This window comes from Hipposideros armiger, unplaced genomic scaffold, assembly GCF_001890085.2.
Source record: "Hipposideros armiger isolate ML-2016 unplaced genomic scaffold, ASM189008v1 scaffold_226, whole genome shotgun sequence".
NCBI classification, from domain to species: Eukaryota; Metazoa; Chordata; class Mammalia; order Chiroptera; family Hipposideridae; genus Hipposideros; species Hipposideros armiger.
In genome coordinates, this window is record NW_017731576.1 from 2096137 (window position 1) to 2114161 (window position 18025).

Consider the following 18025-nt stretch of genomic DNA (forward strand, 5'->3'; position numbering starts at 1 on the left):
CTCTTAACCAACTAAGCCACTCGGCCGACCCTCCCTGCAGGTTTTGTAGAAATTGGCAGACTGACCCTAAAATTTATATGGAAATGGAAAGTACCTAGAATAGCCAAACACTTTTCTAAAAGAACAAAGTTGAAGTACTTACGCTGCTTGATGTTAAAACTTAGTATAAAGCAAACAATCAAGACACTATAGCATTATTAAGTATACACATAGATCAATGAAACCTTCAAGAAATAGACCTCATATATACGGCCAATTTTCAGAAAAGGTAGACTTTTCAACAATGATGCTGAAATAATTGATGTCCATATGCAAAAAAAAGAACCTCAATCCTTACCTCACACCACATACAATAATAATTAACTCAAAATGGATAGGAGACCTAAATGTTAGAGCTGAAACTCTAGAGCTTCTAGAATAAAACAAGAGAGTATCTTTTCAACATTGGGTTAGGCAAGAGCAATAAAAAATATTGAAAAATTGGACTTCCTTCAAAATTAAAACTATTGCTTCAAAAGACACCACTAAGAAAATGAAAAGACAGACTGGAAGAAAATATTTCCAAAACATCCTGATAAAGGACTCATCTCCAGAATACATAACGGACTCTTACAGCTCAATAATAAAAAGGACTAATAACCTAATCTTTTAAATGGACTAAAGATTTGAATAAACACCTAAAATAGAAGTACAAACAGGAAATGGGTATATGAAAAGATGCTCTGCATCATTAGACACTAGAAACCACAATGAGATACACACTACACAGTCACTAGAACTAAAATGACCCATTGGCAATGATGCGGAGTGAGAACCCTCATACATTGGACCGATGGGGATGTAAAAATTATGTAGCTTTTTTAGAAAAGCTTCGCAATTTCTTAAAAAGTTAAACATACACTTATCATATGAATCAGAAATTCCACTCCTAGGAATCTACCCAAGAGAAATGTTCACCCAAAGACCTGTATGTGTATGCTTAGAGTAGTAGTATTTAATAGTAGCCCAAAGCTGGAAATAATCCAAATAGTCATCACACTGGTGAACTGATTAACAGAATACAGTATATCCATATAAAGAAAGGCTACTCAGCAATTACAAAAAGGAACGAACTATTATTGATAAATACAACATGGATGAATCTCAAATTAAGCCAAGTGAATGAAGCTAGACAGAGTATATTCCATTTTTGTATGATCCCATTTATATAAAATTCTAGAAAATGCAAACCATCTGTACAGTTGACCCTTAAACAACAGGGAGGTTAGGGGCACCAACCCCTGTACAGTTGAAAATCCACGTGTAACTTTTGACTCCCCAAAATCTTAACTACAGTCACCCATCAGTATCCATGGGAGATTGGTTCCAGGATACATACACACACAGGAAGATACCAAAATCTGCAGATGCTCAAGTCCCTTATATAAAATGACTCAGAAGAACAATGTATACAGTCAGCCCTCCATATCCATGGTTCGTGGAATCTGCGGGTGTGAAACCTGGGGATATGGAGGACCTACTATGTTTGTTGAAAAAAATCCACTTATAATTGTACCTGTGCAGTTTAAACTCATGTCTAACTCATGTTCAGAGGTTAACAGTAATGACAAAAGTAAATCAGTGGTTATCTGGGGAGAGGGGACAATGATTTTAAAGTGGCCTGAGGAAACTGGTGGGGGATGGACATTTTCATGATCTTGATGTATATGAAAGTCAAAACTTATTAATTGTATACTTTAAATATGAGCCATTTATTGCATGTCAATTATACCTCAATAAATAAAAGAATTACTAATCCATGCAACAGCATGGATGAATCCCTTAAAAATATCACTCTATGGGAAAGAAGCCAGACTCTAAAAACTACATATTGTATGATTCCATTTATATGAAATTTCTAGAAAAGGCAAAATAGAGAGCCAGAACGCAGACCAGTGGTTGCCAAGTTCCGGGAATGAGAGTGGAACGTGAGTGCAAACAGGAACAAGGGAGAGGATGAGCAGATGGAGGGATGAAAGTGTTCTAAAATTGGATTGTGATGATGGTTGCACAATTTAAAAAATTCATTAAAACACATTGAACACTTAAGATCAGTGAACTCTATGGTATGTAAATTATACTTAACTAAAACTTTTTAAAAACACTAAAGCCAAAAATGTTTAGCTTATTAAATTGGCAGCAATTTTTTAAAAGAAAATTTTTAAAAGGAAATATTAATTCAATAAATATTTGCTTTCATACTATATAGTAAGCATTATTGGATATTGATGAACACAGACAGAATCCCTGCCTTAGGGAAAACACACAGATGCAATTAAAACGAAGCGGTCTGAACTGCTCCTGCAGAGGAGGCACACTGCAGTAACACTTCAGTGTCGGCTGGCTTACTGTGCAGTAAGGCAAACACTGTCACACGTTGCTGGGAGAAGCACACTGGCCCAAATTCCCTGGAAAGTAATTTGACAATTGGATGTAGCAACAGCCTGAATTTATACCCTTTGACTATCGATTCTAATTCTGAGTAGCTACTGTAATCAGAAATTTAGATAGAATTGTTCAAACAATTGGCATTGGTCACAGGTAATTCTAAAATAAAAAAATACAAAGCAACACAGATGTATAAGTCGTGTATCTATGTGTCATATTATACAGACATTTAGATTTTATGCTTACGCAAAAACAGAGGAATCAGGTTTACAAAATCATGTTATATAATCTCAGTATTAAAATATGTTTATATGTATACACAAGCTAAAAGGCTGCAAAGTATTTACCATGGTTTACTTTGGACTGTGGGATTGCAAATAATTTGTTTTTTTATATCATTCTATAGTTTATAAGGTTGACCTAATGAACATGTATTACTTTAATAAACAGGGAAAAAGTTACTTTAGTTGTTTACATAGGTAATATAGAGATAAACAAAAATCCGCCACTCAGAGTCTTATCATTTAGGAGTATATCCTTCTAGACATTTCTATGCAAATAATTTGTTTTAACAAAAATGGAATTTATACTACATATAAATTTTACTTTATCCATCCTGCTTTAAAGGAGGGATAAAGTAGAATAGCAGGCCTAAACACTTGGAAGCTTGTTAGTCTAAAAACAAAAGAAACTAATGAGAGCTTAAGAAATAATTGGCACAAGCAAAAGTTTTTCTAGTTGGGTGCTCAGAGAAGGAGCCAGTGTGCATAGAGGGGAGAGAAGGGAAGCAAAGGGATGCAGACAGCAGTTCAGGTGAGGGGTCACAAGAGGAAATGCAGAGACCAGCTGCAGTGAAATTTGACCAGTGTATATGAGAGGCTGCTGAAGGACACCTCTCTTCTCATGTTGTGGGAGATAAGATAAGGCCTACATGTGGGTGATGAGGTCCCGAGGGGAGAGGGGAAGGCTTACAATAGCCACAGCCTGGAGAGTGAGCACTAGAATGTCAACAAAGGAAACGAAAGGCCTGTTTATGGTTGTTAACAGCTGACTGATATGGTTCAAAAGCAAAGCCAAACCCAGAATCCCAAGGCTACATCACTTAGGGCTTCATCTTAAAATGAATTACAAGTAAATCAGGGTGAGTCTGTCAAACACAAAATTACCAGACTCAAATGTTAGCAAGGGAAGAATGGTGGCAGGATGGAAAGAGCAGAGGCTTAGGAGCCAGACAGATCTGCTTGTACCCACCACTCACCAGCTGGGCAAGGTTACCTGACTCCTGAGGCTCAGTTTCAGAAGACGGCAGCAACTACCTTTCAAGGTGGTTGTGAGACTCTAAGATAATATATATAAACACCTGGCATATAGTAGATACCTGATAAATGTAACTATTACTACTATTACTATCCCCTATATGAAAGGAGATGCAATATAACACCATGGTTAAGAACACAGAATTTGGAGTTAGACAAACCTAACAAATTCAGCTCCTTGCTCAGTCACTAGCTGTGTAATCCCAGGTACCCAAGCCTCAGCATCCCCTGTATTACAATGAGGATCCCACCTGCTGCCTCAAGCTGTTTTAAGGATTCAATAATATCTTTATATTACGCCCGTAGGCATAGTGCCTGTGTAATCAGTCGACAGTGGCTGTTACAGCTACCACTTCTGTGCTCCTGGCCACACTACATAAACCCCTCTGAACTAGAATTTAGTCAGCTGTAGTGTTAGCATTCCACTGCCTACCTTGTTCCCTTCATCCCCAGGGCACAGAACATGGCACAGAGTTGGCACTGTAAATATGTTGCATGAACAGCAAGACTGTACTGAGAATTAGAGATAAATGTATATAATGTATCTAACAGTGTTTGGCATATATAAATGCTGGGGGGAAAATGGAGCTATTTGTCTTTCCAATCAGAACATGGGCTCCTCCAGGGCAAAGAACCTTGTTTTATTCATTTTGTAATCCCAGCACCTGACAGACTGTTAGAACACATGGGATCCTCAACAGATGCCTACTGAGTGGCACCAAAGTCAACAATAATCCAGCAGCCACCCTTAGTACAAGGATAACTTCAGAAGTCCTGATGACTTGACCCTCCAAAAGCAACTTGACATTCTCCATCTACTGTACCATCTAACAGTAGTCACAGGTAGCCTTTGTGTCACATGCCTGTACCTCCTGATTCAAGGTTATGCCTTCAGTAAGTAACAGTAATGACTCCAGATTTCAGTGAGGTGACGTGGAAGAGGGCCAAAGGTTTCTAAAGATATGAGGCTGCAAACACTGACGTGCGCATCTAGCACAGGATCACATCATACGGCAGCTTTGGTATAAAGTAGGTCAGTGGTCATATGGGAAACCAGAAAGACGGTACCAGTTACATAAACTTATTCAATTAACTGTATCACCTACATGAAGATAACAGGTTATGACACCAAATTTATTTATAATTAACATTCTTATGGTTTCTGCAGACTACCGTAGTTAAAAACTCCAAATTATGGAAAGCAGGATAAAGGGTCCTCCATGTTACTATCTTAAGAAACAGATCTGCAATAATCAGAGCCAAGCTTTTCTGCCAATTTGACGAATACTCGATTACTTCAGATTTTTAGTTGAGTCTTTTTACATTGTTAAAAATACTTTCTTACAGCATATTTCAAAAACAATAGTTTTACCTTTGATTAACCTAAATTAAATGCAATTCTTTTCATCCCGAGTCTTTATCTGATTAGAAAAATATAGGTTTGCTGCAGAAAAAAAATTGGAAAAATATAGAGATTAAAATTACCCTTGGTTCAGTCATCCAGAGAGAGATAATCATTATTTACACTTTGGTTTACTTCTTTTTGACACTTAATGTTACTAGTGTTTTCATAAACATGACTTTCAATGCTTTAGAGTGTTTTCTTAAGCCGTAACTCATCCATTTCCCTATTATTGGACATTTAGGTGGTTTAAAAGAACTGTTCTCTACTGAATGTTTTTAAAGGGGGCTTTTTCCTATATATTACATATAAGCTTATGTGAATTACTCTAAAAGTTCCGCATTTACTTTCATTGGCACGGGAAAATAAAGCGCCATAGGAAAGAAGGCCCGCCAGAAGCCTACCAGAGCAGTCCTCCAGGAATGGGGCTGATGCGAGGCAAGTCTGGAGCAGGGGCTGTGGGGAGACTGTCCCAGTGAAGTGGTAGAATATAGCAGAGGAGCAGAGGTAACGGGACAGGGAGAGGGGCGGGGGAAGAGAAAGAGAAGGAATGGCAGGCGTTAAAATATTCCAAAGCATGAGTTCTATACAACTAGAATAGTTCTGAGACTTTTTAAATAATGCTCAGTAAACAGCCCTTGTATGGACCTGAAATTAATATGTTTTTATTTTTTCTACATTCAACAAAAATCAAAGCCCAATTTTAATTTATTCAATATTCACTGGTACCTCAGGCACTGTGGTTGGTAACAAAAATGAATGAAACCCTGTCCCTCCCTTCAAATTCATTAATTAGAATATACTTAACCTAAAAGTTCATACTATCTACATCCAAAATAAAAAAGAATTAACTGATGGATCATAACCCTAGGGAACTGCAAGAGATCCTGAACCATCAAAAATGAAATGAGATCAGCTTTTTGAGGCAGGAAAGTGGGTGGCAGTATTAGGAAACTTTTAGTAAGAGTTGAAACAAAAGATTTTCTAGTCATTGAATTGGTCAACAAGAAAATTCACTGAACCAGATTTACCAAGATTTATCCAATTTACCAAGATTTCAGTTAATCCGTTTTATATCAATGGCTTAGGATGCCTATTTTTAATTTAAAAGTATAAAGGTAAAAATGACCCACTCCTACTTCTAAAGCATGATAGGCTCCAAATCAGAGAACTACTTAACATTTCATTGTGTGCTTATAGCCACCATGTCTTAGATTTCCTGAGACAAACCGTGAATCACATATTCCATCCCTTTACCCCTGTAAATAATCAGAATCCCAAAACTGGAATCAAACCACAAATCCCAGACAATACCCCGAAACTGCATACAAATTCTTTGGCATAACCAGCCTTAATACTTTTGTCCAGAAAATTGCTCATCTGAAAGGGAAAACTTAGGGAAACGGGTTTCTAAATCATATTGCTAGCAAAAATACGTGAACCATTATTTTTCCTTATGCTAACAAATACTATGTTAATACTAAGTTAAAGAATTTCTCAGTTTGATACCTGGGATTTCTAGTGAACTGTTTGTGAACTGAGTTCTGCTTTAATCCTTTGACCCCTTTACTCATTCAAAAATGGTCAGTTAAATTAACAGAGAATACCTCATAAAATTATCCTCATTTGAGCCTAGAGAAATCCCAGTGACCTACAAATAAACCTGGAAAAGGTTATTGAGAAGAAATCAGTTAACACTCTCCCTGAGGAATTCCTGAAGAGAAGGATTAAGATTAAGGCTCCTATAGTTCTGACTTTAGTGACTAAAAAATGATTAAAATGACTTCTGCACCCTCACCGGACTCAAGCCTTCCCCAGCAACTTGACACAATTTCACAAGAGCATTAGTACATCACTTTTCCTTCAACAATTCATTTTGAGCCCCTAGTGCCAGCCACTATATACTACAGCCTAGGGAAATTGGTGATTTACAAAATAGTCACTTTACAGTCCAGTGGGGAAGAGACATTTATGTATATAATTATGAGAGAAGCAAATAGGGTGAGCCAATAATGGACAGAGGCTTACAACTTAGGGTGCTGAGGGAAGAATTTCCTGAGGAGGTGATGAGTACCTAAAGGTTAAGGAAACAGTTATACAAAAAGCAGGGAGAAAAACGTGCAATGGCTGAGGAGGGAGTGTGTCGAGGACACGCTTTAAAAGGCCAGTGTTGCTGGGGTATAGTGAGCAACAGAGGGAGACGTGGCTGGGAAGATTAGCAGGGGCCAGATCACGCAGGCCCCGGGGAAGCTATTGAAATAGAGTTAAACAAAGAAGTAATGTAATCCCACTTATTTTAAAGATTACTCTGCTAGATTGGTAAAGATACAATAGAGGCAGGGGGACAAATGAGGAAGCTATTATAGACATCTAAGAGATGATGGTAGCTCAGGCACTGGGAATCAGGAACCTTTTAAATGACATCTCAGATTAAAAGATGAGCACAAGTTAACCAAAGGGGGAAGGGCACTGCAGGCCACTGAAAATCATGTACAGTGGCATTAGGCTCATGACCATTCTGACACAGTAAATAGCCTAGCATGGCAGTAACAAAGGATATGTGACAAGCGTGAAAGCCAGAAGACCAACTGTTAGAAAACTATTGCAGTAATCCAAGCAAGGAAGTATGGTGCCTGAACTAAATCAGTGGTAGTGGAGAGGAACAGGCAGGACTATGTCCATGTGGTATTGAACGTGGTGGAAGACACTCGTGGGATTCGAAGAGGGGTGAGAAGAGCAACTTGGGATAAGTAGGTTTCCAGCTGTGAGTGGGTTGATTATGGTCCTGTTCATTACAATAGGGAGGAGGAGGGGTGTGGGAAGAATGAGTTCAGATGCGTCCATGCTGTCTTACCCGAAGAGCCATCTAGTTGGCAGCTGGATACATGGCAGTCTTTGGCTTAGAAAGAGGCTGAGGCTGGACAGGTACATTTAGAAGCCACAGGTGCACTAGTGGGTAAGGCCATGAGAAAAATTGCCCAGAGAAGTACAAAATGAGAAGAGCTTAGTCTAGAACCCTGAGATGCACTGACACTGAAGGGGAGGTTACAGCAGGCTTTGTCAACAGCATTGATGTTTAAAGCTGAATAATTCTGTTGTACGGTGGTGTCTGACACACTAGAATGTTTACAGTAAAAGAAGTCTCTAGGACACTGACAAAAGGCTCTGAATAAACTCCCACAACGCCTAAGATTCCTCCAAAGTCTCTGCATACCTAACAAGAGTTTATGATTTATGGGCCCTCTCACCTAATCTTCACTCAGTCCTTATGAGGGGTAGGAACTGCTAGTATCTCATTAGTTGAGGAAACTGATGCAGAGGGGTTAGATAACATGCCCAAAGTCACATTCAGTGATCAAACTGAGACTGGAACCTGGCTTTGGAGTCTGTCTCCCAAGTCCATGCTCTAAAGCTAAACCAGATGCCTTCCATTAGGCTACAAGCTCTGTGAGGAAGGGGCTGGTTCAGTCTTTTCACCACTGTACTACTAGCATTTGGCCCATGCTTAGCAACAGGGGCTCACTCACTCACTGAATCTCAGTTCAGGCTTAACTCTTTTTAAGTTGTTTCCAGATCTGCATTGAGGTATTTAAAGATACTGAGAGTTCACAGACAGCAGGCAGATTAGGGCATTAAGGGGAAGAAAATGTTTTCCACTCTGACATGAAATAAGGAGTCATAGTGTCTGACACTGCATTGCTAGAATTAACTTTTGAGAATCATGTTCCCAGAAATGGAGGCCACCAACTCTGCTTTACTCCCATTAAAGCAACATCCTTACTGCCTCCTTATTCAGCATATGCATTACATTGAGGCCTCAAGGAGCTGGGGCAAGACTGGAAATAGAAATTAAGTACAGGCCGGAGTATTTTTGCAAAATGACCCACTTGTAAATTTTTGATAGAATCAAAAACTGGTACTCGGGTAAGTTTTCCAAACACCAGACTTTTTTTAAAAGCCTCTATTCGTTGAATAGGTACCAGTTACAGGTACACCTGCCTCAGCATTTTCCCTCGCTAGCCAGCCTTGGTATCTTTGATCAAGGGACTACTGTATGTCCAGAAATTTCTGCACAGATGTGAAAAGTCCTTGCCAAGGGGAACAAGGCTAAGCCAGTGATACCAAATATAACAGATATTGCTAATTGATCATGTATATTTTTCTGAGGTCCAGTGTAGCTTCAGAATATTTAGTACTTCAAGCAGCCATCATTCCCATGATAAAATATTTTGTCCTCCCTGCCTAAAGCCACCCTCCTGGGTAGCCTGGAGGATACGGAACTCAGGGGCTATCTATCAGTAACCTCTAAAGGGGAGTGCGCAGAGGGAATATGCTGTGGAATTCTGCAGAGAATGGAAGGCAATCCATGAATGGGCTTTAGTCTGCTCTGTACACACTTGCACACCTAAATGTACTTCTTGGAGGTCATGGAAACTATAAAACCATTTGCGAAAAGTTCCCCGCTGCATGGAAGCCACTTCAATGAAGGCATTCATGTAAAGCTCATACTTTATGGACCTCACGCTTCCCTAACGCAGCATCATTCATAGTGTTCATTCCTACCAGGACCCATACGGAAACCTTGATACAATCCATTTTCAACAAATTCCAACATGAGCTGGGGCTTTAAGGAACAGGGAGAAGAATGTGTTTTCTATCCCAGAGCACTCTCTTCCAGGGTGGCTTGGCTGTTTATAGCTGCCATTTAGCAACTGAGGGTACTTTTGCAAGCTGGTCTTCGGTTTTCTAGTTTGCCATGTTGACTTCTATCCAACATTAAAACTTTTTTATAAGAGTCAGTAACTTACTTTTGCTTTTTATTTCAGTTCTTTTGAAGATTATGAAACAGAGGAACCTGCCTCTCCCTCAGAAGTTGGAAACAAAGGCAATAAAATAGTAACCTCAAGCCTTGCAGAGAAATGTGGAAAGCTTCAGTCAGTGGATGAAGAATAGCTGCTGATATCTACATGAAAGGGAGATACGTATTTTAATTTTTTTCTTGTGAAGAGATGTTCTAGTTTGCATACTGCTTTTTAAAGGCTTTGATTTCTGCAGGTGTGTATCTGCACTAGGAACTTTAAAACGTTTTTAAGCAATAGGTCTGGATACATACTCAACTTGGGAGAGTCCTCCACTTTGCTTCAAACCTCTTACAGAGTTTTTCCTCAAAAGCAAATATAATGATGTATATCACCATCCAAAGTCTGTGAATCAGCATTCTTCACCCCTGAATGTACCAAGGATCTCTTGGGGAAAGTGTCAAGCACAGTTCTGTCCAGCATCCCCGAGGCCCTCAGGGCTCCTATGGAGCCCAGAAGAAACCTTCAGTTGCAGAAAAGGAGTAAAAAATTCTGGAACTTGAAAAATCATTAAGGGCCTCCAGAGCTGAATTAGCCCTGGTAATAAAAGCACTGCCAAAACATCTCAGAGACTTCTTTTAATCATGTGTGTACTAGAGTTCAAAGATCTTGAACTTACTTGGTTTAATGTATTATTTCACAATGACCTGCCAAACTGCTAGTCACTTTACATCCTCAGGTATTGTAACCACTGGGCCTTCCAACTTCGCTGGCAAGCTCTAAATAATCCCCTCCCCATCCTGTGTATCTTATATAAAACCTAAAGAGAAAACTTCTCTAATGAAGTACAGAATTTGCTTCATACTTGAAAAAGTTTCCTTTTAACTCATCTAATATTTGTAGAGAATTGTCCAATGATGTTAAGTCTCCAAATTAGTTGATGCTCCATCTACATTTCCTATCAGAAAGCCTACTTGAAGACTTAATGATATATGAAAATTCTTACTAGACATATTCATTACTTAATATTAGACTAGGCCAATGGTAAAGGCCTCAATCTACACATTATTCCTTCATGTTGAAAAGAAACAACTACTCCAAATATTCCATCCAGCTCAGTATTTATCACGAAAATAGAAAACAGTGATGCCACCCATAAAAGAAAGCTATTTCATGTTTACTATAGTGGTAGATGTGTTCATTACAGAATTCTACATTTTTCAGCAGGTCACAATGCAGCCAAATCCTGCAATATCCTTGAAGATAAAAATTGAAAAAACTATAAAAAGAATGGAAATTTTTGATAGTTTAAGAAACCCCCCCAAGAAACTTACTAATACGCATGTCAAACTCATCAACTTTTACCCTGGAATTTATGTTTTAACCACAAATCCTGAATGTCAGAATAGCTTCCTTTCCATCCCACCTTGGTCCCCGTGCTGGTGTGAAGGCCAAATAATGAAATAATCAAACCTTAGAATTGTGGTAGGCAAAAACTGAGAAAAGGAGAATTTAGGAAATGTACTATCAACTGGTACAGTAATAGTTACCAATCCTTCTTGTCAATATTGTCCCATTTTCCTGTTATTTTACCTTCATGATCTTCACTGATCTTCCATTTAACTGTTAGAGAAAATAACTATTAAAACTTAATATTAATAGTTCACAAAGAACTAAAAGCTTAAAAGTGACTAAACTGTTAGGAAATACTACATGCAATACCTGAACGTACTGGTAAATCATTAGGATTAAAAGTATTTATGTGATACATGAAATTTACCATCTATGCCATCCAACCTTTACCATGGAAGGAAAGCAATTACTTTTTAAATTTCAGATAAAAAATACTAAAAGGGAACACCTTTTTTTAGAAGTCAGATTTGGTTTAAAGGTTTTATTATCCATAATGATTTAATGTTTCTAAGACTCAGCAAAAAGTAAAAATAAAATTCAATTTTCCAATATACATTTGATTTTTTTTTTACTACTTGACTTTACTTTTTTACCTTGTTTCTCCTTGCTTTCACTTTGGTCAATATTTGGTTTCAAAAGTCTGTAATTATACAAGTAAACTACCAACATCATTCCATTTAAGGCTTTTTTAATTTAGGTTACCCAAAGTATCATATTTTCAGACATAAGAATGTGTTTCACTGTACTCCTTTCTTAGAGTTGAATGCAAGAAATGTGAATTCTGAGGAACTAAGATAGTATATATTTGACTTTCTGGTAAAGATCGTGCTGAATATAATCATTACTGCCCAACTGGAAAATTCAAGTTGTTACAATATCTACTTCCTTGATAAAACTTGGTTTATCAAGATCTTAATGCTAGTCAATTAAAAATAAGTTTCATAGCATAACATTAATTTCCAAGGTAATCAAACTAATGAAATTCTATGTATTTTCCCTGTATCTTATCTATGTCATTGTGTACTGTTCAAAGTGTTTATAAAACTCTAAATTGATTCAATGGGATAAGTCATCTGCTCAACTTTTGGAAATGTTAAGGTGTGTTTGGATAGAGATGCCTGCATGATTTAACTCATTTTTGTTTTTCCCTTTTTCCAAAACTAAATAAAGACAAGTTGTCAAATATGAATCATGTTCACTAAGATAATCACTACACACTTAGTTTTAATCACACTTGCAACTCATTTATGTTTGAAACAGTAACATTGCAAACCAGCATAAAGCCCTGGGAAAACTATAAAGAAAGAGCTGTAATGATAACACCTCATATTGAGAAGTGATTTCCTCTGGGGAAAGGATATATATTCTTTTAAAATAATACATAATTATTTGGGTACCTAAAATAATTTTTTAAAAAGGAGAAAAGTTAAAATACCACCCAAGTATTAGATTCTAATACTATACTTTGAGCTTAGTATTTTCTAAAGCATTTTATATTTGTTACCTATGACACGGGAAAGGAAATTTTATTTTTCTTCTGTTGTAAAACTTACTTTTCTTCCACAGTCACCACAGAGTTGTTTTTAAGAAAACTAATAACACAGTCCATTCTTTATCCTAGGACCAAATTACACCTCTGCATGGAAATGTACACTTAATGAACCTAACAAAAAAGATAAACTGTCAGCTCTAAAACTTTTGTAACATAAGGTGAAAGATCATTTATGTTAATAACAGACTCAAAGAACAAGTGAAGATACGTCATATTAAATACTGTTATTGTTTTGGTGGTTTCAAATCCTAATAAAGTAAATCCAGTTACTTCAGCAATCATTTCTTAATCATCCCTAGGTTAGTGACTGGTGAGCATTCATAAATAATTCATGGTATAAAGAAAAACAATGTAAAAATCAAGGCACTGTAATTAGTCTTCCCCAAAAGTATATAATATAGGCCATTCAGAGCATGCTATCCCAAACTCCTCAGTATTCTACAACATAGAATTAGAAAACTAACATTTATTGATAGATTTAAGGTATGATACAGGTTTCCAAAAATGTGGCAGTGAGAATACCAGCATAAAAAAGAGAAACTTGTGCTAAAAACAACCTGAATTCATCACTGGCAATATTACATAACAATCAAGGCCCTCACATACTAATGATTTCCACTTTGTCTATATTGCCAACCTCCCATGCATCAAAAAACACAAAACTAAGATTATCAAACTTGGGAAGCAATAAAGTACTCTATGAATTTTAAGATCATAATATTAGGAAAGTTGGAGAGATTTGCAAAATATATCCTAGTTACCCATGTATACAATCTCATTTCAAGTTATTTTGCAGTGATCATTAGTGAATAAAGAACAGATTTACAAGTTTATATAGTAGGGCTTCTGGGTTCAACACAAAACTGTTACAAACTTTAGGCAAATACATGTTTCATGAGACACTGCTAACACTTAAAGGAATTAAATAAAACTCCAAAACTTGGAAAGCAAATAAAGACAAGACAACTAGGAAGCATTTTCCACCATTTACTCTTGTTATCAAAAATAGTTCAACTCTTCTTGCAAAACAAAACAAAATAGTACATACTGGACACATACATCACATTTTTCTTCCTATGGCTTTAGCCCACCCCCACCCCACCAAAAGAGACAAAAAAAAAAAAAAAAAAACCAAAAAAAAAATAAAAAACCCCCAACAACAAAAACAACTCTACCTGACCACATTCACAGAAAATGACACCAGGATACACTACAAAACAGAAGGAGGTGTCATCTGCTCTGTGTCCAAAAGTTTCTTCTCCATGTCTTGTACTAGGTGAGTAACCATCATTGAACATGCTGTGTGCCAAATCAAAACATAACTTCAACATATGTCAGATCCTCACGAGAGATGGTGAATGTAAGTAGATATTGGAAATTTTCCAGCAGTATTTTTCTTTAAATAAGCACTGTCAAAGCAGCAACTCTTCTTTTAAATCATAAAGTCATTTCTTTACAACCTAGTCAGTCCTTATTTTATTTGGGCTGTGCTCTTTCAAGCAACTGACTAGATTTCCCTTCAACAGAATGTTTGTGACTCGACTTCCCCATAAAAATTAAAGGGAAGAAGTGCATTTAAACTGAAACATAGTTTGTGCTTTACATGCAAAAGAGCATACTAAAGAAAATCCTAGCTTCAAACCAACCTAAATGCACAGGCTTCATAAAAAGGCATTTTTATTAGGCCTCTATAAAGAAGCCTTCATAACAAATAGCGCCCTAAAAAAAGCATATTTAAAATAAAGTCTGTGACAAACTATTAGAGGAAACAAAAAAAAAAAATTAAAAAAGTGGCCAATAGCAGTAAGTATAATGCACAATCTGGATATGTTCTGGGGCATTACTCCAAAATCATTTTAAATACATCCCAATTTCTAAATAAAACTTTTATAATTTTTTTAAAAATTCTGTCACATAGTCTAAACTCAATTACCTTCAGAATAAAACTGCTCTCCTCCACTTCATTTATCTAATTAGAACATTGCTCATAGTGAAGGATTAAGAATGTTTTTCCCTAGAAATGAGCCAGGCAACTAAAAAAAGGGGCTCAACTCCAAAGAGTTTTGCAACATAAACAGCTAAACACCTGAAGTCTGATAGAATTTCACTTTGTTCACTTTTAAAAAACAGATTTCTTCAACATTCTAATGAGGGGCAAATTTTCTTTCATAATACTGCTGATTTAAGAACTGCTACATACACCAGTAGCCAATTTTCATGATCAGAAATGGTATTATGTCAGCATAAAGGATGAGCTGGACACATCAGCTTTTCAACAGGAGAAACATCAATGGCATCTGAAGGCAGCACTGAGTCTCCTGAACAAACTAATGGCTACTTTTCCACAAAAAACTTAGCACAATCTTCATGGACTGACTAGATACCACTTCCTTACATTTAATCATAAACTTTGATTATGCACAAAGCATGACCATAAACAATGAGGTTAATGTTATTTTCCTTGCCAAAGTTCATTTTGTATAAATCAGTTGCATCAGCATTTGTTCTCAAACTATGAGGTTCTGTAAGAACTAAGGACATGTAGTTGTAGGGTTACTCCTCCATTATCTGCAAACTATTTCCCCGACACTAACACATATAACTTAGCAATGAAAACACTTGATACAAGTGATCTATATGCAGGAGCTCCGGCAAGTTAAACCAACAAAACCATAGCTGCCTTAAACTGTAGCTATTTACCTACCAGAGGTAGGTTTAAAGACCCACTGATTTAACAGTCGAATCTCATGTCTATAGCATCATCCAAACTTTTATCATCATGTGTACTGGCAGCTAAAAACGTCGTTACTGGGGACCCTGTGACATTAATTACACTGGTGCTGGTACTAGCATTGCGCACAGCAATGCTAGTCACATTAATGCCCAAAGTGAGCCTGGTCTGCTCCAAGGCCTTTTCTGGCACAGCAAATGCCTCCAACTTCTTCTCCCCATTGGCCATATAGGAGTTTTGGCAGCCACGACATATACAATCTAAGCAGGCTTTGCGGTTAGAGTAGCAAGGGCAGCGTTGGCCGCGGCATGTAAGAACACTTGGATTTTGAGTAGCACGCCCACATTTACACCCTTTCTTTTCCTGGGGTTTTTTGTACACAGTCTTGGTAGGACTTCCTGGCATAAAATGATGACTAGGCATCTTTTCCTTTACTGTTTTGTCTTTTTTAAGAATACCTGGCTTGGTTTTAGAGTGAGATTTCTTGGATCCATGTTCATGACTCTTTTTCATGCTTTTAGTAGATAAAAGTACAGTTTTGCTGATTTTGGGTGTTGTGCCTCCATTGGGAACAGTTGCTATAGGTTGAAGAGAAATTTTGCTTTCCCGTTTCACTGTCACAGGAGCAGATGCCCCCAATGTTGGGCCTCGGATAATGGTAGAAATTGGAAGTGGCTGAACTTTCTCACTGTCGCTTTCTGATCTGGATCGTTTTCTATTCAATTTTGCTACCTTCGGAGTTGCTGCAGTACATGATAACCCATGAAGTGCAGGGCTGGTAGACATAAAAACATTATGGCTAAGAGACTGGGAAGAAAGCTGCAGAAAAGGTCCATTGGATACTGTGGCTTCCAAGTTGGGCTGCAAATTAGGGCAACAAACCTCTGTATTTGAAACAGTTTCTAAGCTGCGGAGTACTTCCTCAACACTCAGTAACAGAGAGTCACCAGGTTTTATATCTTCACTGAAACTGCAGATATCAATGCCTGTGGAGCATAAGTCAGTGGCTACCGTGTCACAGACAGGTGGCAAGCTGTCAGACAGATCTTCAGTTTTTATGTCAACAGTGTTACATACATCAATCGTATTTGAATGTTCGGGTGAAGGAATATTTAGACCAAATCTATCTATTGATAGCCCATTATAAGTAGGCAAACCATTGATAACAGAACTGCCAATAGCAATGCTGAGGGTGCTTTCAGATATTGGAGATAAACTAGCTTGAGGATCAGTTGTGGGTTCTGAGGTTGAAGGTAAAGGGGAATGTGTCAAACACAAAGTAAAGGATGAGTCTGAGGGTTTTTCTGTCTCCTCACAAAACAATGATCCATCGTTAAGCAAAGCCAAAATATCAGAAGAACAGTCGACTGCTTCTATTATATCCCGTGCCAATGTAGTCTGTGTTATATATTCACATAATTTTTTGTAGCAGTTCACTAGGATGCTTAACTGCTTGTTTTCCTCAAACTGCTCATAGTCTTTGCACCAGCTACATGAAGGTTTCATCATCATTTTCTTGCCTTTACAAGTTTTGCAGACATAGTGTTGGCAGGTGGAGTTGGTGGGTGCAATAGGATCTTGTAGCAAATGTCCTAAGAAGGGAAAAAGGAGGAGAGCAAAGATTTTAGTAAAATAAACTTATAATTTCATATACTGACGTTAAGATGAGAGTTTAAGTAATCTATAAAATTGAGATGGGTTCAACTCACCAGACCAGGAAACAAAAAATATATCATACAGGAAATAGAAAAATAGCTCTCTTCACCTCCCTTTCATGCCATATTCCCCATTCCTTTATCTCAAACCAGAATCTTCTTTGATTCTGTGTTTCTACCCAAAATAGTATGTTCTGGTCAACTTTCTTATACTTTTCTTCAAAGGCTATAAAGAGGTGATGATCAGTCACCAAAAGTACAAACTAGGCTTAAAACCCTTGGGACCTCAACCTAATACAACATGGTAATTGCCATAACATATTGAACAAAATCATATTGATTATTCTGCATTAAGACACTGAGAAAAAGATATGAGCAAGAGATATTTATATTTAGTCCATACCCTCATTAAACATAGCTTGAAGGCATTAATCAATTAGTACAAAGGCATCTTCACAGAATACAAATGTAATTTCAAACCATTACTACACAGATACTAATCATAAACTAAGGAAAGAAAATGTAGTTATGATGAAAAAGAACTATGTCCATTTGTTAAAAGCATAAAGAGTACTTACTAAACTCAAATTCTATAGAAAATCAAAATACAATGACAATGAAAAATATGTACGTTTAAGTGTATTAAAAGGGAGGGGGAAGGCATAATATTTGTTCAAATTCTTCTGACAGAATACAAAATGACCACGGTCATAAACCACAAGTATTCTAA

General features: G+C 37.2%; 2 protein-coding genes across 8 annotated transcripts in view; one reads left to right on the top strand and one right to left on the bottom strand.

The window, feature by feature from the left end:
- Positions 1 to 12546, top strand: part of PPP2R3A (protein phosphatase 2 regulatory subunit B''alpha) — a 155852-nt gene extending 143306 nt beyond the window's left edge. For all 5 annotated transcript variants that reach the window (XM_019654587.1, XM_019654584.1, XM_019654586.1 and 2 more), the window contains one exon: positions 9972 to 12546. In XM_019654587.1, the coding sequence (XP_019510132.1) occupies positions 9972 to 10098 (127 nt within the window). In that variant the 3' untranslated portion in view covers positions 10099 to 12546. The remainder of the gene's footprint in view (positions 1 to 9971) is intronic.
- Positions 12547 to 13360: 814 nt separating this feature from the next.
- The window catches only part of MSL2 (MSL complex subunit 2), a 34411-nt gene continuing 29746 nt past the window's right edge, over positions 13361 to 18025 (bottom strand). For all 3 annotated transcript variants that reach the window (XM_019654591.1, XM_019654590.1, XM_019654589.1), the window contains one exon: positions 13361 to 17232. In XM_019654591.1, the coding sequence (XP_019510136.1) occupies positions 15641 to 17232 (1592 nt within the window). In that variant the 3' untranslated portion in view covers positions 13361 to 15640. The remainder of the gene's footprint in view (positions 17233 to 18025) is intronic.